Here is a 23,074-nt window from a genome sequence, read left to right as displayed (position 1 = left end):
GAAGTCATTAGGGAGTTGGTCATCTGCTAGACAGGTAGGCTTTAGTTTTTGATATGGTTGTGGCACCATTCTTGAGATCATAAAAAATTAATTTGATGTCTCGCAAAAAACATAGGTATAACACAGTAAGCTATGATGGCAAAAAACAATCAAAAACATTTGTATGGGTTTAAAAGAGAAGTAGCTGGGTTTAGAGTTAGTGGAAGTAGGCACTGTAAGGGGTTGGTTAGATTTATTTAAATGTGAGGGGATAGTATTGATGAAATGAGTGTTAAATTGGGATGCTAAGCTTTCAGTGCCATTTGTAGTAGATGGTGCAGAGGTAGAGGTTTTGCCAGGGTTGAGGAGGTAGTTAATGTTTTGCCTAAATTTGTGTGTATTTGTGTTTTTGCTGACAGGCTAAAGATAAGATTTTTTGTCAGGTAATATTTGTTAGGTTACTTAGTTTGTAAGAGGTGCGGTTTTCTGAGGTTTTGGAGGTTTGATAAGTAGTCCAGGCTCCTTTGTTTAATGAGAGATTTTGCATCTTTGGTTATCCAAGCGTTTTTGGCTTTGGAGCAAATTTTTATTGTTGGGAAGAGGTTAAGTATGTTGAGGAAGGAATCATTAAATATTGTACAGCTTGGTGTAGAGTAGAGCAATTTCAGAGGTGACCAGTTGCAGTTTTGAAGTAGGGAATTTAAGATGGTAGGGGAAAAATTTATTTTGTTGCGTACGTGTTTGAAAATGACATTACAGGGGGAGTGAATGTGTTTCCTTAGTAGAAAGGTAGGGGAGTGAACACTGAGAGAATTGGAGGCACCCAGTCTGGTGGGCAAAGTTGGGATTATTGGTTAGTATCCAGTCTAGAATAGATTCTTTCTTAGTATGTTTATCGTGGGGAAGTTTATAGTTTGTGTGAAATTGAATACATTGATAAAATTGGGGTTGTCAGATTAGGAGGATAGCCAATCCAAGTTGAAATCACCTAGCACTATAGTTTCTAGGTTGAAAGTAGAGGATGCCCTGGATTGGAAACTTTCAGTGGTAGGTAGATTATTTCCTGGTGGTAGCTATTAGGAGGCAATAATTATGGTTTTATGTGGATTTACTTCAACTCAGGTGGTTAGAATTTCTGCTTCTGATTAGATCTGGGTCTCAGATTAATTTTTCAATTTTGAGAAAATTTTTATGCGTTATGGTAATACCTCCACCAGGCTTGTTCAGCATATCTTGTCTAATAACATTAACGTCACTGATTAGTATTTCCTCATCTTTAATGTGTGGTTTTAGGCTTGTCTTGGTAATTACTATATCACGAGTGTTGGTAGCTAGGGCTGCATGGAATTCACTAGTTTTTTTTTGTGATACTTCTGAGGTTAAAATTAGTTACGATCAAGTCTGATTTGGAATTTTTTTAGAGGATGAAGGTGGAGCATAGTATGAGCAGGTGTGGGTATTATTGGGTGGTGTGGGAGTTAGCTGCGTGGGTCCTGGGTTAGGATGCATGTCAGCTTGGAGTTTGATTTCTGTTAGTGAGTGTAGAAGGAGAGAGATTGAGCTTGGATATTAGTCGAAATAAATCTGGATAGGAAGGAGGGTTGGTGGTATGGTCTTATTTATAGTGGAAGAGTAATATGTTAGAGTTAGTGTACAGGTTAGAACAGATATGAAAATGGATATTTGGTTTTGTATGGTATGTAATAGTGGGGAGTGTAGGGGGGTAGTGTGTTATGTTCGATGTAGTGGAGCGGGAGACTAGGTAGAGGGTAATGAGTAGGGGAGAGTTGCTCAAAAGAGTGGTGATGATGGACATGGTGAAAGAGGGAAATAAAAAAATGGGTGGTTTGGTGGTGCAGTTTAATAGAGAGAAATGTACTGATAAAGTGATGTGGTCGGGGAAACTGTTGTGTGGGATGAAATAATGAGGTGGGAGGGGAGAGAGTGATAGAAAAAAATTGATTGTGGGTGTTGAATGAGGTAGCTGCGTGTTATAGGATAATGAGTTAGAAAGGTGTGGTTTAGTAAGTTTAAGGAAAGTGGAGGTCAGTGGGAAAGGGGGTAGGGTAGTGGAGCGGAGTGAGCCTGAGCAAAGCGAGGGGGAATGGAGCTGGTTGAACTAAGCCCAGAGGCAAGCACAGTCCAGAAACAATCAGTAAATGCTCTTTAACAGAAAGAGGCTGTATACCATTAATAGTAAGAAAAAGAGGCATTGTTGTGTAGTACTATCAGGTAAGAAATGGCTTTAAGCAGGCTAAGTCCAGCATTTAATAGACATAAGTTTGTTGAAACTAACAGTCTATTAAGAATGGGGGGGGGGCGTTCCTTGCTGCCACGCTACTTTACAGCATACTGACTCGCTAGAGAGTAGATATTGCCTTAATTATAATTTAAAACCTAAAACCAAGCCAACATACATTTGTAGATAAAAGAAACGCAAGTTGAGATAGCTGTATGATGAGTGATTTTCATTGCACTCGTTTATTCAGTATGCAGGACTTTTAACAGTATGCTAGCAGTGTGGTGAGTAAAAAGATAAACTTGTCTGATAGCTGAGGAGAGAGAGAAAATAAAATAAAAATGACCAGTTATGGTGTTTAGCACACAAAGTATAGATGGAGGTATTTTAGAGAGGACAGAAAGAGAAACTGAAATAATATAAACACAACTGTTAAGACTACCACATTAGCATTCACTGTAGCACAGTAGTACAAATACAATGCTACACAAAATTTAGCTTTAAAATGTTGCTCAAGTTAAAAAAAATATATAGTTAGAAAAAAAATAGTTAATACAGAAGTGCAAACAGGGTGAAAAATTGTTACGTTCCTCTGAGCATAGCAGAACACACAGCCACAGCTAGACAGCCGGCTATTATACATGTTGCAGTCAACATTATATACTAAAGCATACTTGAAATCTATTAAAAGAAAAAAATAAGAAGTCACTAAGAGGAGGTAAAACAGTAAGCAAACAATTGCAGTAAACAATGGATAAAACACAGCAAGATACTTTTGTCCACGCTAAGACAGCTAAAACTACTGTAGTTGAACCAGGCATAGCGTATAGAGTGCAGCATTTACAATTAGTGTTTTAAAACACAGAGCAGGCAGCTACTCAAGTTTACGTAGCTGTAGTTGAATCGGACATATAATGTATACAGTGCAGCATTTACATTAGTGAGTTTTAAAACACAGAGCAGGCCTCTAGTCAAGAAGTCTAAGTAGCTGTAATCACAAAAATATGACAAAGAAGTAAATGAAGTTACAGAGCAAGCTGAGGGAACACAGTTAAGAGTCAGCAGCAAGGAAGATGGTTTGAAAATGGGTTGTTATTGTCCTTTGACCATGAATTATTCTTGTCCTTTGACCAAGAGAATGCTTGAAAACAAATTTAGGGAACTTATTTGTTACGTAATTAATCTACGTAACATAATTGTGGCAAGAGAATTATGTCAAGTCGTGTTTTTAGATTGCAAAATATTCAGCATGAAGTCTTGGATTACAGTTACTTCACAATTGCTGTTCACATTTGGTACTGGTTTCCAGGAGAATTCATAGTTGTCTGATATTAATCCGACAATTTACAGACCTTTATCAGTGTGCAGCTTAGGTGGTCTTGGATCATCATTTAATTTTTGACTGAACAAATATCTAAAATATAATATAATTTGTATTTATTTTAGTGCCTATTTCCTCAACACGTCACAAAACTGAATGTGATACATACTGATACCTAATAAATGACAGAACAAATGTCAGAATGCAGCTGTATTGGTGTAGTGGGATAAATCTCAAAGTACAGCCCATGTGATTTTATTAGCTTTTGTGGTGTTTAATGAGGCTGAATGAAGGTTGGGCATGCCCATTTTGTGTGTGTGTGTGTGTGTGTGTGTGTGTGTGTGTGTGTGTGTGTGTGTGTGTGAAGCTGTACATATGCAGCCTGAATTCCTTGAAAGATGTTATTGCATTTCTCTTCCTAGGGTGTAGGCTTTTAGCTCAGCAAGCCACCACCCCATGAGAGCCTTTGTTAGCAAGTTCACAGGGGCATGAGTCATAGAGGGGCCAGCATTGTGAATCCCCATAGTGATTATGGATTGCTCATTCCTTTGCCCTGAGGTTGGTGATGGGAGTTAGTTATCAGTAATCCTCATAACCAGGATTCTGGTGGCTACACATGCAGCCTTCGGGATAATGTTGGGACCCATCAGATGGCTGTCTCCTCTGTGGTTCTTTGGGGCTCCTCACCATGTATGAACAAATGAGTGAGAGTCCATGAGGATCTTTAAAAACCTAGCCATATGTTTTTACATAGGATAAATTAGGATGCTTGAAAGTAGGAGGAGTGGCATGTTTGTAGAGGTATACATTCAGTCTTGACATCTAAATTGTCTTTTGTTTAAGACTTTTAAAGTAATTGATAATGTCCTAGCCATCATATGTGTTGGGAAGTTTGAAAAGCATGCATGATATTAACAGATTAATAGCAAATTACACTTAGTAGTGAAGTTTCATTTGCCAGTGACAACTTTTTTCTTAGTAGAATATTTCTTGCAATTCTGCAGCCACAGACTGTGTGCTTACAGAGTGGATTTGGGGGTTTGAGCTAGTTCAGAAGGTTTGAGACCCTTGGAGAATTTAGTTTGCCTTTTGATTGGACAATGCAGAAGTCTCCAAGTGTTGCAATTAAGTCTTCTGAATTATGTTTGCATTTTCTTTGCTCTTAATTGTTTATTATGTATTTATTTTCAGTTGGATTGAATTTGGAGCTAAGTGACCTCGCAAAAATTAAACGTAAGTACACTTTTCTTTTCGGATAATTTGAGCTACCTTGATTTGTATTGCTATTTTGTAACAACGAAGAGAGAATCTTCCTAAGGACTAAAATTGTAGGCGTGAGCAAAAAAAAAATTCTTAAACCATTTCTCAGCATGTCTGACTTGCCCTTCTCTGCTATTTTGAAAATCATTGCAGAAATAAGCCTTAGTGATGTTGACCGCTTATTGTTTGTATGTACTTATGTTGAGCAGAATGTAGGATTCAGAAGTTATCAGAAGCTGAATCACTTTTGTATTGCCAGCATGCAACCAACATCAGTTAAGTTATGAATTAATCCAATTATTCTCTCATATTTTTTATTTCTTTCTGTAGTCTTTTAGATTTTAGTTCTGTAGCATTTATATATGGAAAAGCCTGTCAACAATAAGATTTGAGGTACATAATCATATTTTAATTTAATAGAGTGAATTACTGGTTGTAAACCTGCTTCATCTTTGACTCAGGCCATAAGAGATGATAGCAGCAGAGTAGCTAGTCAAACAGTATGTCAAAGGAAACTTAAAAATGCTGACATGAGAAAAACATGCAGATACTGAACAGTCTGGATCTAATACCTTCTAGAGCATTGAGACAGCAGCACTAATTATTACACAGTCTGGAATCATTATCTGTGTCCGTTTTCACCGGGCTGTCCTTAATTTCAGCAGATTTTTTATGCGAAAAAGAAAAAGGCTAATATTCTGATTTAGTAGAAACGTTGCGACTTTCATGCAGATAGTCTAGAAAACTCAGATACGTTATTTTAAAAGTACTATAATATTAATTTGTTAATAAAACATTGCAGTCCAGCTGTCAGTTGAGTAAATCAAAATTCTTGGTGGTAATATAATCAGTAAGTCACTCAAACACAGAAGTGCCCACTAATCAAGCACTAATGTGCAAGCACTTTTTTTTGGGGGGGGGGTGGGTGATTATGTTTACTGGCTTTGGAATTGCACAAAAAAGAAGAAAGGAGCATTTTGCACTCTGTAATACCCAACACTTTCCCAACTCTGTGATTGCATGGTTTTCAAGTCCACAATTTCTCAAAATAGTACTAATCAATGGTTGTGAGGTTATGATTTGCATTCAACAGTGCATGACAAGTGGAACATTTGGTGAGTTGCTCCTGATAAGTACAACTTCTCTTGGAGGATGGGGGGGGGTGTGGGTTCCTTGAAAAGGTGCCCCTTTGCTGATTCATAGTGTGGTAGGTTGCATACCCCGTTTGAGAAGCAGCAGTGTATATTGATGTGTTTTGCATATACATAGTGTACTGTTAACTGCTAACCCCTAATTGCTGCTTCTGTTTTGTTTACAAGTGTCTGTTCTCTTTGCTATTTAGACCACAGTGTTTATTTTAGTTAATGCAGGTGATGCAGTAGGTTGATCACTCTCCTTTATTTTTAGAAGTTGAAAAAGTTGTTGGTTCTCTACTTCCATTCAGGATTACTTTCCAGTGCTGATGCTACAAAGCACCCTAGTGTTATGCTTGTAACTTTGATGTGCTATACTTGGAACTGAATAATAAACCTAGGGCTCCATCTGCCTAATCTCATCCATGTTTGTTGTCTTTCCACACAGAACTGCATTATTATTGAAGTAACATCATCTACTTAACTAGACCAAATTCCACTAACTGCTATTGGCACTGCCCTCAGAGAGGAGGGCATATCTACAGGATTTAAGCATTCCTTGGTGGTGTTTCACCTTTCCAGTGTTCCATTCAAAGTCAGGGTTTCTGCACCCCATGTTGAGAACATCCTGGACAGTGTCACAGAACCTCCCAAGTCCTTAGATGGTTTGGTAAAACCCCACTGAAACCATTTGTAAGTCATTATCCTTTACATTAACAAACTCCTCTCTCATCTTAGTTTTTGCTTTAAAGACTCCTACAATTGCTACATTCTTGTCATTTTTGTACCATTTGGTGAAATACACAGTCTCTCTAATGCTCCTTGTTCCCTCATGTCTAGGTTTCATCAGATCCTGAGGCTGCTGCCTTTACAGGCACTGACCATTTTGCAGCTAGAGCTTTTTACCTCTGTTGGGGTCTTGAACAGACTCCATTTGAAGTCTGTATTCTAATTCTCCCCAAATGGAAGTTGAACTTATCCTACAAGAAGCATCAGTCAAGAGTTTACATAATACTTGACACCTTTACTACATTTCTGGGGTTTCCTGAGCTGTCCAGAGGGATGCTGGTCAAGAATTTATTCAACAGATCTGTGAATTTTGCTACAGAGTTGGGGGAAGGTAGGCAACTGCAACATAAAGATGATAGTAGCCCTTGGTTGGAGTAGTCATTGATGAGGCTGGTTTGTGCTACTGCAGTCAGATTAAGAGTTGATTTATGAAGTAGTGTAACACCACCTTCAGTAGAAACAACAGGGTAGGATCATTAGGGGAATATTAGTTAAATGTAAACATGTTTTAAGCTGCGGTGGTCATTTTGAGCCAATATTCTGGGGACCTTGAAGAAAGAAAGACACTGATTTTATTGAACTTATTGGAAATGATTGAAGTATTAATCGCATAGAACGGATAGTTTTATATTAAAGATTTTATGGGAAATTTTTGGGGTGATAGTGTGGTATAGGTGATGGTTGGGTTATTGCAGTTGGATAAAGTAGAATTGAGAAGAGAATTAGATGACTTGTTCAGTGTTGAAAAGAATGATTGTATGCTGGAACTTGGAAATGTTACTAGAGGCTGGAGAAGTAGGAGAGGGGCAGTTAAGTGAGACTTGCTTTTACTAGTATGAGTAGTGCTAAAGTGTAGTAGCAAAGTGAGCTACTGCATGTCAGAGTAATAAAATGGCTGAAAACCGAGATAGAGACTAAAGGAAGATGTTTAACATGGAATAATAGAAGTTGTTGGGGTTGTTTTAAAGGAGGTTGTGTTATGTTGGTAATATCCAGTGAACAGAAGATAAATGGCTGTGCTTTGAAAGTACAGTATCATTTTTGGTTGCATTGCTTCAAGTGATGTAATAGTAGTTTGGTGTATTTTAAAACTTGTTGCTTTTAAGGGGAGTTTTTGTGAGAGTGGTGGGCGCAGAGAGGGAGAGTTTAACTTTGCTGGTTTGGAGGGTGACTGGGGAATTTGAGTGTGGAGGGTGAAGCAGGGAACACCTTCATTTTAAACCTTTTTGCTTTTATGGGTTTTAGTTTTTTCATCATGGGAGCAGTTGCTGTGGAGAAGAGTTTAAATTTGTTGGTTTGTGGAGTTGCTGGAGAATTGCAGTTTGAGTGCAGCAAATTATCTGTCCCCTAGCCTGTTGCTAATGTAGTCCACCATCATTATGAAAAGCAGCAGACATAGACCTGAACCATGATGCACCCCCACTCCTACTGGGAACCACTCTGTAAGACCCAACACTGTACTTGAGTTATTGGGTCCTTTTATATAGCCTGCACTAATTCTACCAATGTTTCCAGGTCTGCAAACCATTACAGGACTGCCCAAATAAGCTTATTCGTAATATGCTTTCTCAACGTCTAGGAATGTCTGTTGGTCTCTTTCTTCATCTGTAGCTTTTTGTGTCTCACTGTAAACACTGGGTCAGTTGTGCTGCATCGTTATCTGAATCCGAACTGCTCATCTTCCATCTTACCTGGATAGCAGTTCTCCTGTACGGCTGTCACCCACCCACACTGGAAACACCTAGTATGTGTGAGTATGAATGGGCAGAGTCTAACTTGAGAAAGCATGATGGTCAGCATGCAGTGATGGAGTGTGAGTGATAGTAATGTCTTTTGGCTTTTCCTGGTTAGGGGTCACCACAGCGGAACTCTGGTCCGCTTATGATTGGTAGTAGATTTTACAGTGCCGAGGTGCCAGCCCGATGCCCAACCTTCAACGAAGGCACACCCATTCACACACGCACATACCTGCATGTCTTTAAACGTCACTCTACTGCGGGGAGGACATGCAGACTCCACACAGAAGGCACTCCAGCCGAGAATTGAACTGGACAACCTCTGGCTGTGAGGTGACAACGCTAACCACTGCACCAACGCATCTATCGAGAGTGATAATGAGAGTAAATAGCAAGTGCCTGCTCATCCACCACAGGCGGAGGGATGCAGTAAGGTGTGTCACAGTGCCGACTTTTAGTGAAGACTAGCAGGAAAAGCAGCTGGTATGGAATTGCACCATGTGCTTGGCTTACCAACCATGGTGATGCCATGTAGTCAGAATAGAATGTGTACCTTAGTCTGTGTGCATTGACAAACACTGCAAATGCATCATCAGCAGTAAGCATGTCAACCATGATAATGTGGGACTTGGGGCGTAAGAAAAAATTCCTGTTGAATCTTTTGTTCCCCCTTGGTTGAGAACAATTAGTCAGTCCTTAAACAGTGACAGCACTTTTTTTTTTTTTTTTTTTGTGGTGGGGTAATACCCTCAGACCTTTAGGGATAAAGGTGTCTGAGCATGTATTTAGGTTCCATCACTTAATTGTTGCTATTAATGATGAACATAATCAAATACATTGGCTAAATTTGGAAAGATGTCTTTGGGGGAGGTCAAAAATACCTAAATAAAATGGTTTCTCTTAACATCTATCGCTGGCTTTTTGGACAGTGACCAACCTTTGCTCAATGTTTCTGTTTTTACTGCTCCTGCATACAGTTGCTGCTACATGTTTCTCACTTGAAGTTTACTGAAATTTCACTTTATATCCTTTTTGTATTGAAGACAAAGTTCTATGATGCTTGTAATAACATCAGTCAAGAAAAACACATTTTTCCATATCTTTTTCTTGATATTCATTGTCTAGCATCTGCTTTTACTCTGCGTTGCCTTTTAAGTAACTTAATAGGTTACAGAACAGCACTTTTCTTTGAAGTAGTTTTGCATTACAGTGACAGTAAATGACAGTCTTCAAAACCATATTGTTTTATCTGCTGCATTACAATCTCCATGCCTGTCCTAGCTTATACTGCAAATATTCCCCTTTACTCTGCAAATCTTGTACACTCCACTATAAAGTTGAAGGTTTGTTCGGATGTAAGAGCAGTACATCTGTAGAAATCTACCATAGTCCTGTTCAAGCTATGTCCTGCAATATTCACAGCAATTAGTTCTCCTTTATTACTATTATATGAACAGGCAGAATGTAACTTTTGTGATGCAGACATGGACGCATCTTCACCTTATCTCTTATTTATGTCATTGTGGTAACCTTAACCTCAATTTATAATACCTAATACTTGGTTGTTAAAATGGGTGTAGTGATAATTCCAAAAACTGTTCTTTCACCTTCAGATATTGTTTCTGAGTATAAAATGTCTTATCTTTCTCTCTGTAATTCCAGTCACAGCAGAATTAGCTGAACTGCTGTTAAACTCTTATATTTAAGCACATTTTGAACAATGTATTTTGTTCCCTATATAACCAAGATATCTGTCTTTTTGAAAAATATTTTTTCTTCCTCTTCATGTTCTCCCAGTGGAGTAGCATGTGTGCTTCTCTTCTGAAGAAAAATATGTTGCAGTAATATAGCTGAGTTTGCCACAAAAGTGAACAATAACTCACACCTTGGCTTAGCCCTAAAAGTTAAACTGGATGGAATTGCCAAATGTTCTCTCTCACTCAGGGTTGTACATAGCATTGAAGCATTAATCGTACCTGTTGTAGGATCTGAAAACCTCATAGTTTCATAAAACCTTTCAGTAGTAGTCTACACAGATCAAATACACATAGTCTAGACACCAAAACACATCTGTACCAACTTTACTCCATACTCTTCTAGACATGAAACATGTTAACAGAGCTTCTGTTCAGTAATACTTATACAGACAATGGGGTGCTTACTGCACTATTTTATGTATTCAACAATGACATGTTGGTATCAGTGGCTCAAACAGCACACCCACCTGTCTTTGCAGCTGGAATACCACAAGGCTGTGGGTTCTATGCCAACTCCAACTAATTGAATTGCAAGCACTGCAGTGCCACATTAGTGGGGTACTGCTTGCCTGTGTGTGCCATCTTTTGGATGAGATGTTAAGCTGAGGTCCCATCTCCCTGTCTTGATGGTTGCTGAGGTGGCTGTAAATGATCCCACGGCACCTATTGAAAAGAATGTTGAAGTCCCCCAGTGCCCTTGCCAAGTTTCCCTAGTAGTATAAATAATATCTTGGATCTTCCCTGAAAAGAGGCCACTAGCCTGGTGGGGCTAAGTTTGTTAAAAAATTAAATATATATCTATTGTTTAAAAACTGTCAAGTAGGGTAATGTTGACAATACGCAATCAGAAACAAACTGTATATCCATGAGAGTCCCTTATGTTTTGGTGTTTGGCATTTTCTTGTTCTAACTTTATATAAGTGGACCTGCCTTGGGATCTTCCTACTGTAATTTGTCTTCTGTATACGCAGATGACATTGCCATTACCTAATCAAGCAAAAATTTGCAATCCATCTCCATGGCACTGCAGGAGGACCTTGCAGGACTGTGGTACAGGCTTATAGCAAATAAACTTAAGTACTACAGCAAATATTAGTATACTTCTGTTAGATGGTGCTTAATATCTTAAGGTTGTAAGCAGTATCAGTCTTTGACCACAGTGGATCTTCCTTAACATTAAGTATATCCTGTAAATATTTAAGATTTGCTCTTGTCCCTAATTGTTTTCTGAGAAGATTTAAAGCTATATCTCTCCAAGGAGTTTTTCCCATTCAAACTGGGTGCTATTTAAGACTTTCCCAAGAACTGTATCTACATGTTGGAATGCTAATTCCAAAAACAATTGGCAAATTATTGGCATCATAAAATCCTAAAAAAAAAAATTAAAGTCTTACTATTTAAGTGAATACAAATGCAATTGCTTCGGAAATGATATAACTACACTATTCCTTCTTTCAGCATAGACACTTAAAATGTGCATTAGTTTGCACAACTTATTTTAAAACTATAAAACTTAAATGAGCTTGTGGCAAGCAGTTTATTGAAAATACATAAGGTCTGCCACATAAGGGAATACTTTTGAAAGCAGATATAAAAGATCCCACTTTTTCTTTAATTTTGTTTTAATTTTACTTTATTAGTTTATCAACAATGACCAGTTTCATTAATTATGTATACTATATCTTTAGTATAATATTTCTTTTATCAGCATTCAATATAAAATATTTTCCACATTGAGAAAAAAAATGATTTTTAGATTCACATAGATATAGATATATACACATACATATACCCAGAAATTAATAATTCTGTATTCAGGTTAAGTTTTGTTCAGTGATGCCGTTTATTTCATATTCGGAGTTGTATTTTACAATAGTATATAATTGAATATTTTTTAAATAAGGATATTGATTTGATTTTAATAGAAGCGTGGAAAAGTTACCCACATATTACCACTCTATGGGTATTTCTGATCATTTTCCATATAATGTGTTAACAGAATTGCGCACTGCCAAGATGAATTTTAGCGGATTGGCCCCAATTCATTTTTAAACCTTCTGATATTTTACCCCATTCTAGACACAGGAGATTTCAGCCATGCAATTACCTTTTAAGATGTAATATGCATTAAAGTATAGCATCTGAGCTGATTTATTCATTTAGTTTAGTTTAAAGGATACATTTGATATGTAATAAAGTATGGAAATGTATTTATATATTTCCCTATTGCATGGGAATTTTTCATCACCTCATATATTTTGTAAATAGAACCTTGTACTGTTTTGTTAACTTGAGCTGATTGGTTCATTTCCTTTGTAAATGCTTTGATAGGCTATTTTCTTTTAGATTTAGGTATTTTCTAGCTCTAGATAGGATGTTTTATGCTTTTTGCCATTTGATTGGTTTTTAAAATGTGATGCAGCAGCATGTATTGAAACAAGGCATTTAAGCTGAATTATTTATTGCTTCAACGTGGTTAAATGTGTTAAAATTAGGCATTTAAGCCACATTTATTTATTTAGTGTAAAGGATACTTTTGACTTCTAGTGCAATCTGAAATGCATTTTTGTACTTTTTTATGGTGTGGGAATTTTTGAGCACTTTGCACAACAATTTGTAAATAGAATCGTAAACTCCTTTGACTCTTGAGTTGATTGGATAAGATTATTTTTTAAAGGGTTTGATAGATTATTTCTTTCTAGATTTAGATAGGAGGTTTCACATTGCTTTAGCCAAGTTATTAGCTTTTAAAAGGTGATGTGGCAACTTGTATCGAACTGAGGTGTATAGGCCAAATTATTTCTTTAATTCAAGGCCTATTTGATAGGTTCAGATTTTTTTTCCAAATGACCTGATAGGTTGTTGTAACTTTGCTCTGGATAGGAGGTTCTGTGTTCCTATGATTTTGCCATTGGCCCATTAAGATGTCACTTGGCTATATTAAAATTAAGAATTTTAAGTTGTTTGGTGATTGGTTTGTTGGCCATTCAGCTAAATTATTGACTGGTTAACTGTTTTAGGTATTTTTAAAATACGATATATTTATTATTTGAATGGTATGATGAAGCAACATTAAGTCATGAAAGTGCTTACCTGTGAATTTGTCATATTAAAGCTCAGTTTTTTACTTTGGATTGTGGACTTGTTTAAGCCATGATGTTAAGTTGTCAATCTCGCCTTCATTCTTGCCTGATGGTTCCGACTCGGCCAATACTAAAGCTCGAGAGCTAATTCCACCGGCTCGAGGCTCCCCTATATCCCACAATGCTAGGCGGTAACTACCCAGATCTCGTTTGCCGCTATAGCTGACGAGGTGCTTTTCTACCGGCTCAGGCAGGTGAGTTAGATTTTTACCTTATTAGGTACTTCTTAAAACCCCTTTTTGTTGTCATACCATTACTTCTTAGTTAAAGTAATTTAGATAAATCGGCCCCTGTTTGTCGAGTCCTTTTTCCCTTTATTCCCATATCTTGTAGGCCTTCGGCCCCTACCCTTCCCCCAGTCCTTAAGTGACTAAATTACTTGTCCCTTTCTGTTAAGGGCTTGTGTGTGTGTGTGTTTTTTGTGGCTTGTTTTAGCCTTAATAATTTAATTTAATAATTAATAATTTTCTGTAAAGGGTGCGTCTGTTGTGTGTTTGTGTTGTCAGGCACTCCTTTTTTACTATGTCAAAAGAAAAGGTCTCAGGCTTCAAGAAGTGTGACTCGTGCTGTCAGAAAATGTCTCTGACAGACGGCCGCACTTCTTGGGTGTATTGCCTGGGACCTGTGCACCTGCAGGACTCTTGTGCTGTTTGTCATGGTTTTAGCCCTAGAGTCCTGCAGGAACGCAAGAACAAGTTAATCTTGCAGGGCTTATTAAAGCCTGAAGGCCCCCCGACTCGGTCTGTGTCGGGGAAGCCTTCCAAAACTTCCACACAGTCGGCTCCGGCTCCAGAGTCGACTGCTGGAAAGACTAAGTCAGGTTCGACATCGGCTCCGGCTGGAGCCGATGTTTCCAAGCTTCATACGGTTACCTCGGCTCCGGCTGGAGCCGAGGCTGATAAAACTCCGTCGGCTCCGATACTTTTATCGGAGCCACATTCTAGGAAGAGGTCCAGATCCCCCTGTATCGGTTCCGTGCATTCGGCGCCAGGATCTCCTCTCCTTTCTGAACGGAGCCATAAAACTCATTCCTCATGGTCTTCCAGGTTATCTGACCATGATTTGCAAAGGGTAGTGAGTAGACTTCTGAAGTCCGAGGCACTGGCCCAAATGTTGCATAGCCCGACTCACCAGTCAGTGGCTATTTCAGTTCCCCAGTACATTCCTCCTCCGACTTCTTTGAGTTCGGAGCCAGGGCTTGTCGGAGCCATGGCTGTCGGTGCGTCTGATCCGATACCTTCCCTTTTGGCTCCGTCGTCTGCTCCGATCTCCTCCTTGGAGGGATCTTGGCGCCGAGCTTCGCTCATCGGCTCCGAGGGGGCGAGTGGCATCGGACCCTTGTCCGACCCCGCTCTCCCTCTCGGGGCTTCGGCGTTGGTGAGTTCGGCTCCGACATCGGCTTTGGAGCCGTCCCCGTCGGTGCCGGGGGAGGTCCTTGTCTCTTCGGAGCAGGGGCCTCTGGCCTTGCCTGATAGGGGTGCCTTCGAGGTCATGCGGAGCGTGCTAGAACCAGGTTCTGCCCCACAGTCGGCTCCTTCAGCCCCCCCATCTACAGTGCCTGCAGTGATTTCTACTCACCCCCTTGTCTTAGACCGCAGAGAGCCAACTCCTCAAGTTTCCCCATTGGGAATTTCCTCCTCTTCCGAGGCCTCTCCTGACCCAGCAAGAGATCCCCCAAGGAAGAGGCAGTGCAAGAGGAAGCACATTGACTCCCCTGAGTCTATCACCTCTGACACTGACTTAGAGGAATCTGAAGGTTCCCCTCAATCCCCCTCTGAGGATGTCTCCTTTGCTGACATCCTTGAGATCCTGAAACAGTGGGGGAACTGGCCAGCCCTTAACCCTTCGGAGGATGAGTCAGTGTATCTTGAGGCGTTTGGCTCTCGCCCTTCTACCTCCTGGGTGTCCCCTCCCTTTGACCCCCTTATGGAAGTGGTGGCAAGGAAGGCTTGGACGGCTCCTGATTCAGTGGAACCCACCCCGAGGAGACCATCTAAATTTATTACTGCCCCTAGAGATAAAGATTTTTTATCCAAAGGTGTCTCTGTTGATGCCATGGTGGTGGCTGTGGCCACTAAGAAGGAGTTAGCTGATCCTTCGGTTCCTGTCCATCCTCCTAATAAGGAATCTAGGACCATGGACAGGTACGGCTAGCGGATGTTGTCATCAGCGACCTTTTCGATGCGTTCGCTGAATTACTTATGCCATTTCACTCGTCTCCAGAGAGATTTACTCAAGGATATGGGTGAACTGATAAAGGATCCTACAGCTGAGGGGTTCAAAGACACAATGAACTCCCAGTTGGCAACCCTGAATTCCATCGTTAACTCCTCCATGCGGCTGATATCATATGCTGCAGATGGGGCGAGTAGAGCTGCAGGGACAGTTGTTGCCTTACGACGTCACGCCTGGATGCGGCTATGTAACTTTGCGGACCCTTTCAAGGCGTCCTTCACCAATTCTCCTTTTGATGGATCATCCTTGTTTGGTCCACAGGTGAAGGATACATTGACAAGGTGCGAGGTAGAAGGTAAAACTCTCTCTGCCGTAGGAGTCCGTTTTTCTACCCCTTCTAGACCCTATCCCAAAGGTCAGAGGGGAGGAAAGATGTGGTTCCGCAAACAATCCCAGGGAGTCTCATCTGACGCACAAGGCCAATTCCCCTCTAGAGGCAGAGGGGGGAATAATAATAGATGCCGCCCTAGAGGCAGAGGAGGTCCGCAAAACCAGGGTAGCAGAGAAATGTTCTCTGACAAACCCTATCAGCATCCCTGAGGGGCTGCCCGGCTGTCCACCTTCGGAGGCAGTCGTGGGAAGATTATCCCTGTACCCAAAAGCCTGGCTTTCCCTTACTCAAGACAAATGGGTACAGTTGATCATATCCGAGGGTTACAGAATTCCCTTTGTTCACAACCCATCCCAACCCAAAAGATCCCTTCCAGACGTTCCACCCGGTCTAAGAGAACAAGCAGCATTAGAAATTTCAAAGCTGCTATCAAAAAGAGCTATCCAATCAGTCCCAGCAGACCAGCAAGGATCCGGAATCTACTCCAAATTCTTTTTGGTACCAAAAAAAACAGGGGACTGGAGACCCATACTGGATCTCAGCTACTTAAACAAGTATGTCAGGAAAACAAAATTCCGGATGGTCACGCTACAGTCCATTCTACTCTTCTTGGGTCAGGACAATTGGATGTGCTCGATAGATCTTCAGGACACGTACTACCACATCAAGATGAACAGACGCTCCAGGAGATATCTCCACTTCAGGCTGGGTGCCAGTCACTACCAGTTCAGGGCCCTGCCCTTTGGTCTCACTACAGCCCCCCGTGTGTTTACCAAATGCATGGCAGTGGTCGCGGCTCACTTGAGACGTCAAGGATTCCAGGTGTTTCCATATTTAGATGACTGGCTCCTTACCGCCACCACCAGACATCAGCTTCTCCTATCCAGGGACTTCACCATCCAATCTTGCCAAGCTCTAGGCATTTCGATAAATTTCGAAAAATCTGCCTTGTCGCCTTGTCAATCTATTACCTTTATAGGCGCCACCTTAGACACACTCAATCTTTCAGCCAGACTCACAGAGCAGAGAGTGTCAGACATTCGGAACCAAGCTTCCCTTCTCCTATAATGCAACAAAGTCAAAGCCAGACTAGTTTTGAAGGTGTTAGGACTCATGGCAGCAGCTATTCCCCTTCTCCCCTTAGCTCGCTTTCACATGAGGATCCTCCAATGGATGCTGTTTACTCAGTGGTCCTTTCAACCGCTCCCGATGTCCCATACCATATCGATAACCCAGTCATGCAAGAATCAACTGTCTTGGTGGATCACATCACCTCAACTTCTCCAAGGAAGGCCCTTCACCCCCCCCCCCAGTCGCCACGTTGACAACAGACGCCTCCCTGATCGGGTGGGGGGGGGCATTATCAGGGCAGGACAGTCCAGGGCACGTGGCAACCTTTCGAGTGCCACTTGCACATAAACGTCTTAGAGATGAGAGCAGTGCTTTTAGCGTTGCAAGCCCTTCACGACTCTCTTCCCACTGGGACTATTGCAATTCAAACGGACAACATGTCCGTAGTGTGGTACATCAACAAACAAGGCGGAACCAGATCATACCCTTTGTTGAGAGGCACTCAGACTTTGGCAATGGGCGATCTCTTCTCAGCATTTTCTGATAGCAACGCACATTCCCGGGAAATCCAACGTTATTGCGGACAAATTGAGCAGAGCAATTCTCATGCCCCACGAGTGGTCTCTAAAGAAATCAGTTCTAGAAGAAGTATTCCTAAGATGGGGCCAGCCTTGCTGAGATCTTTTTGCTACTCCCCAAAACAGCAAGTGTCACGACTTCTTCACTCTCTTCCCGTTACCAGGCCATCCCACCAGAGACGCTCTAGTCCACGATTGGCCCCGGGGACTTCTATATGCTTTTCCCCCTTTCCCCGTTTTCCACTGATATCTCAATTAATTTAGAAAGCCATCGCCTTGAGAGTGACAATGATCCTCATTGCCCCTTACTGGCCTCGACAGATATGGTTTCCCTTTCTTCATCGTTACCTTTTGGAGCAGCCTTGACATCAGGACCCAGTACCAGATCTGATAACCCACCAATCGGGTCAGCTGCACCAATCTCTGCCTTCTCTAAACCTCACAGCGTGGTTTCTCCGATTCCAACCTTAGCCAGGCTTCCCTCAATATCTCGCTCGGTCCGAGATATTTTGATAGCCTCTCATAAATCTTCTACCCGGAAGATTTATAGTAGCAAATGGAAACGCTTCTCTTTTTGGGCAACATCAAGAAACATAGATCCCTTTACTGCACCTATCCAGACTATTCTAGACTTTCTAGCAGAACTCTTTCATTTAGGATCTTCTGCATCTACCATTAGAGTTCAATTGGCTGCCATATCAAATTTTCATGTTGGTGTTTCAGAGTCTAGCATCATGGCTCACAAACTCTGTAAAGCCTTTTTAAGGTGCGTATTTCTTCTCAAACCTCCAATCAAAGATCCCCCGCCTCAATGGGATTTGAACTTGGTTCTGGCATCTTTAATTCTTCCCCCCTTCGAACCGGCGGCTTCATGTTCTTTGAAGTTGCTTTCTTGGAAGACACTTTTTCTGGTAGCTATAACTTCAGCCAGAAGGGTATCTGAACTCCATGCTCTGTGCAGTCGTCCTCCTTACTTAGTGTTTCACAGACAGGGTATCCCTCCGTACTAATCCGTCCTTTTTGCCTAAAGTTTCCTCTCAAATAAACCTAAACCAAACTATTGATCTCCCCGGCTTTTTTCCCAACTATTCCAACAGGTCGGAACAAAAGCTACATTTTTTGGATGTTCATCGCCAACTTAGATATTATTTAGACAGGACTAAACAATTCAGGAAATCTAATCAATTGTTTCTGTCATATGCAGAAGGCAAATTGGGCCTTCCAGTTACTAAGGTATCCCTCTCTAGATGGCTCACCTCTACAATTACCTTCATCTATGAGATCAGACATCAAAAACTACCCTCAAGACCTAGAGCTCATTCAACTAGGGCATTAGCTACATCCGTAGCTTTTCAGGATAGGCTGCCAATAGATTCCATTTGTGCAGCAGCCACCTGGGCTTCTCCTCATACATTCATTTCACATTACAAATTGGGCATGGTTTCCAGAAGCCGTGCCAATTTTGGTTCCACTGTTCTCAAGAGTCTGTCCCGATAGGCCACCCGGGATAAGGTGCTAGGGACGCGGTCCCATCCAGCAAGAATGAAGGCGAGATTGGCAACTTAACATTAAGAAGTTATGTACCTACCATAACGTTCCATGTTAGTTGTCTTCTTCTCGCCTTCTTTCTTAACCCCCTCCTTCCCCCAAGCCTGGACAGACCGACAGGAATTCAGTTTGCGTTCTTCCTCTGGAAGTTGTCATTCCCACACGTTCTTCCACCTCTTTTTTTATCCTTGCTGTGGTCTGTGATACATTTTTACCCAGATTGTTTTTAGGTGGGTTTCCCTACTCCATTCTATGGAGACTAGGATTGCTTGGTATAGCTATCAAATGAGATCTGAGTAGTTACCGCCTAGCATTGTGGGATATAGGGGAGCCTCGAGCCGGTGGAATTAGCTCTCGAGCTTTAGTATTGGCCGAGTCGGAGCCAAGGATCGGCTCTGAACCCATCCAGCAAGAAAGAAGGCGAGAAGAAGACAACTAACATGGAACGTTATGGTAGGTACATAACTTCTTATTTTGGTGGTTCTTTTGTCTTTGGATTCAGCTTGGATTTGCTTTATAAGATCACCATTCATTGTTGGTGGGAGATATTTCTCTTTTTTGTTTGTACATTTTGCTTTAAATTTTTTTTTTTTGGTTTTATAATTTCATTTTCTTTGGAGATTGATTTTATAAGATGGAGCAATTCTGTGTTACTGAGGACTACTTTGTTTCCACTTATTAGTAAGTTTTTTTTTTCTTTGCATGAACCACAGGGTAAAATTCTGGGTCTGCTTTCATGTGAGTAGATGAAGGAATATGAAAAGCAGTTTTTTATTAATGAAAACTTTTGTCCCCAGTGCTTGGCAAAAGTTGGTGATACAATCAATTTGCACTAAATTTATTGTCTAGCCAGTTTTATTACCTTAAAATAACTTGCCAGAATATAAGATTCAGTGTCAGAAAATATATTCTCCCATTTCCCCAGGATCCTTTTTTTTTATTTTGCTAATCATGGTCTGTATTACTTGTTTTGATTACGTGAAGTCTCTCTTCAAAACTAAAGAACACTTTGTTTCCAGTTTTCGACCGTAGTATTTATAACTTTCAGAACTTGAGTAATTGTATTTCTTTAATATCCTTTTCTGTTATAATCTTTAAGTTTAATTCACTTGATTCATCATTAATAAATTCTAAGGTAGCATTATTAATTTATTATTTAACCAAAGAAAGTTGGATTTATGATTACTGGCATATAAGCCTGGTATCTCTTCAAACTGTTTTACTGTATTTTTGAGTTCACACAATGAATTCAACACCAAATCTGTGGACCAAAAGCAATAAAACCAAACAAAATAAATAAAAGGCATGCTTGCTGATAAGAAGGGACTGCCCAGTAATAAAATAGTTTTAATGGCTTTCGTCCACTGATAGTGAACATTATCAGAACAATTTCCAAAAAACCCTCACCAGTTTTTATAATCACAGAAAACCATCAAACCATTAAACAATTAAGTAAATGAAATACATTGTTATTAAAGCACAGTGGGCCATTAAAATATGTAAATACTTCTATTTTGTATCCTAAGTAAAGATACACAACTAAAAGATACATATACCAATAACTCCTAAAACAGATTCTATTATGTTCAGTTATATAAAATACTTAAATAATAAAAAAAATACTTAAGCATTTAAATATGCAACAATAAAACTTCCTTTAAAAGCAATTTGATGCTCACTAATTGTTTAAAAGAGACCTATGTTTAAAATTGGCAAAAGTGAAATATAGTCTCTTATTCTGGGTGTCCTGGATGCATTTAGTCTTAACTGCCACTTTCTCATTTTCTTCTAGCAGTATTTTTTCACTTCCACCTTGGGTTAGTGGAAACCTGATCTAATATAGCAAAACGAAAGACAGTACACGTACAGCTTGATGTCAAATGTTTGTATAATGCTTTATTTTCACAATTTTTATTAATGCTATACAAGTGTTTATAAATCCGACATCTTAAAGCCCTGTCAGTCTTGCCGACGTAAAACGCTTGAACAGTCAAGGCACTTGGCCAGATAGACCACCCTTTTACTCTCAAACCTAGCCTTAAAGTTAAGATCAGTTTTATAAACAAACAATGGATTTGGACCTAATACCCCAAAAATATCTGAATTCACCCGAAGAATGTTCCAAATCTTTCTAAAAATTTCCTTCACTTCACAGAGATATGTACCATATTGTAAAATTGACAGCCTTCTCAAATTTACAGTTGTCCATTACTTCCTTCTGTTAAAATTACTATCTCAAAGAGGTTTATACTGATGGCGGCCCCATTGCAAAATAACCAATTCCTTAACCTCTTGAGCAAGGGACATAGGATAACCCCTTTCCAAAAACCATATTACCAATGAAGCCCATCTCGGTAAGGACATCTTCATATGAAGAGCTCACCCTAACCGCTCTAATCATTTGTCCCTTAATTATACTTTATCTGTTTTTGAGAATGACAACTTGAAGATTGCAAATATGGATTACTAAAGGTGGGTTTCCTATAAATATTAGATTTAAAACCAGTTTCAGTGTGTTTAATAAAAGTATCCCCCCTCAAGACTGCAGTGATGTGTAAATTTCAAAAAGGGGTAGTCAAATTTAAATCCAAAAAACAGCTAGTGTCGCGCATAGGCCCTTTCCACAAAATAAAAATGTTGTCTAAGGTAAAGGTGAATACTATGCTTAAAAGAGCAGTTATAAATATATGCATTTTCCCATTCTAATAAAACCAGACTGGGATATGTAGGAGCACATGAAGCACCCATAGTCACTCCCCTTACTTGTTTATAGTATTCCCTTTCAGAAAATATAAATTTATCCAAAACCAAACTCATTAATTCAGTAACAAAGTTTACCCTGTCATTTTCCAAACCTAAATAACGAGCAATACTGTTGGAAAACCTCTCGAGTCCTAAATCTTTGGGAATACAAGAATACAGGACAACAGTGTCCACAGTCAAAAATACTAAATCCTTACTCCAAATGTCTGATTTTATTCACACAATAAATTTAGATGTTCTTCGTCTCCCATTGCTGCAGTCCTGACATAAGGGTATTCCGCTGCCCACCATCGGCCCGAATACCAAAGGGCTAGAACCGGCGTCGGTCATCGGCGCTCGAGACTGACATCAGTACGTGCCAGTACAAATGCGCATGACCGACGCCATAACCTCAGTCTTTCTTGCCGCATGGTCCCTAAGCAGAAGCAGCATTTGCAAGTGCCGTTCGGCGTTCTGGAATTGTCGGTTTTCTAGTTTCAGACCGGAGACCAAGTTGGGCTAAGTACCCCTTTGGGGACATTTTTTGTCTTTTTCTTGCCTCAGTATTGACGGATGTCAGAAAAAGTTAATAACTGTATTTCTTGTGGGAAACAGATTCCTCATAGGGATTACCATTCACTCTGCATTCCTTGTTTAGGGCCTGAGCACGACGTTGTTGGGTGTCGCTTTTGTGCTACTTTTAACAAGCGTACTATTAAACGTCAGTTAGATTGTGCTAGGCTAGTGTTTGGTAAACGTTGTAATTATAACATGCCGTCGGATTCTCCAACGACTGGTTCTTCTAAGAAACGCAAAGAAAAGTCTTTGCAGTCCAAACAGGATGAGGCGGCCACTCCGGACGCCGGTTCTGTAGTACCACTGGCTACTTCTGAAAGTTTACCTGAGTCTCAAGGGGAGCCTTTGTTACTGCAGGAAGTGGCTTCTCCTGTGTTAGGCCAGGCTGAGGGTGCTTCTCTGTTGTCAGTGGTTCCCTCCCCTCATAGGGTAGTTAGGCCTCCTCCTTCTCATAGCAAAGCCCATTCTAAGTCTAAGTCTGCCCCTGTTGGTGCGTGTCCCCAGGGTCCAGCTCCTAGGAAGCACATGTTAAAGATGGCTGAAGATTTGATTACTTTAATTAGGGGTTCTATGCCCCCCCCTGGGAAGAGGCCCAGGGTAGAGCCAGAGTTGGAGGGTTTGGTTCAGTCTTCCAAT

At 40.4% G+C, this 23,074-nt stretch overlaps 1 protein-coding gene across 1 annotated transcript in view; it reads left to right on the top strand.

Annotated features, from left to right (window-relative positions):
* RTEL1 (regulator of telomere elongation helicase 1) overlaps positions 1-23,074 on the top strand; it is a gene marked incomplete in the record, with an annotated part of 4,697,248 nt that overhangs the window by 503,179 nt on the left and 4,170,995 nt on the right. The window contains 1 exon segment of the mRNA XM_044056976.1: positions 4,731-4,772. Coding sequence (XP_043912911.1) covers positions 4,731-4,772 — 42 coding nt within the window.

The sequence above is a fragment of the Protopterus annectens genome, chromosome 14.part0 (genome assembly GCF_019279795.1).
Source record: "Protopterus annectens isolate FY-2018-M chromosome 14.part0, PAN1.0, whole genome shotgun sequence".
In the NCBI taxonomy this organism is placed as follows: domain Eukaryota; kingdom Metazoa; phylum Chordata; order Ceratodontiformes; family Protopteridae; genus Protopterus; species Protopterus annectens.
The sequence above is the reverse complement of the archived record's forward strand: the minus strand, read 5'-3'. Positions and strand labels throughout refer to the sequence as shown.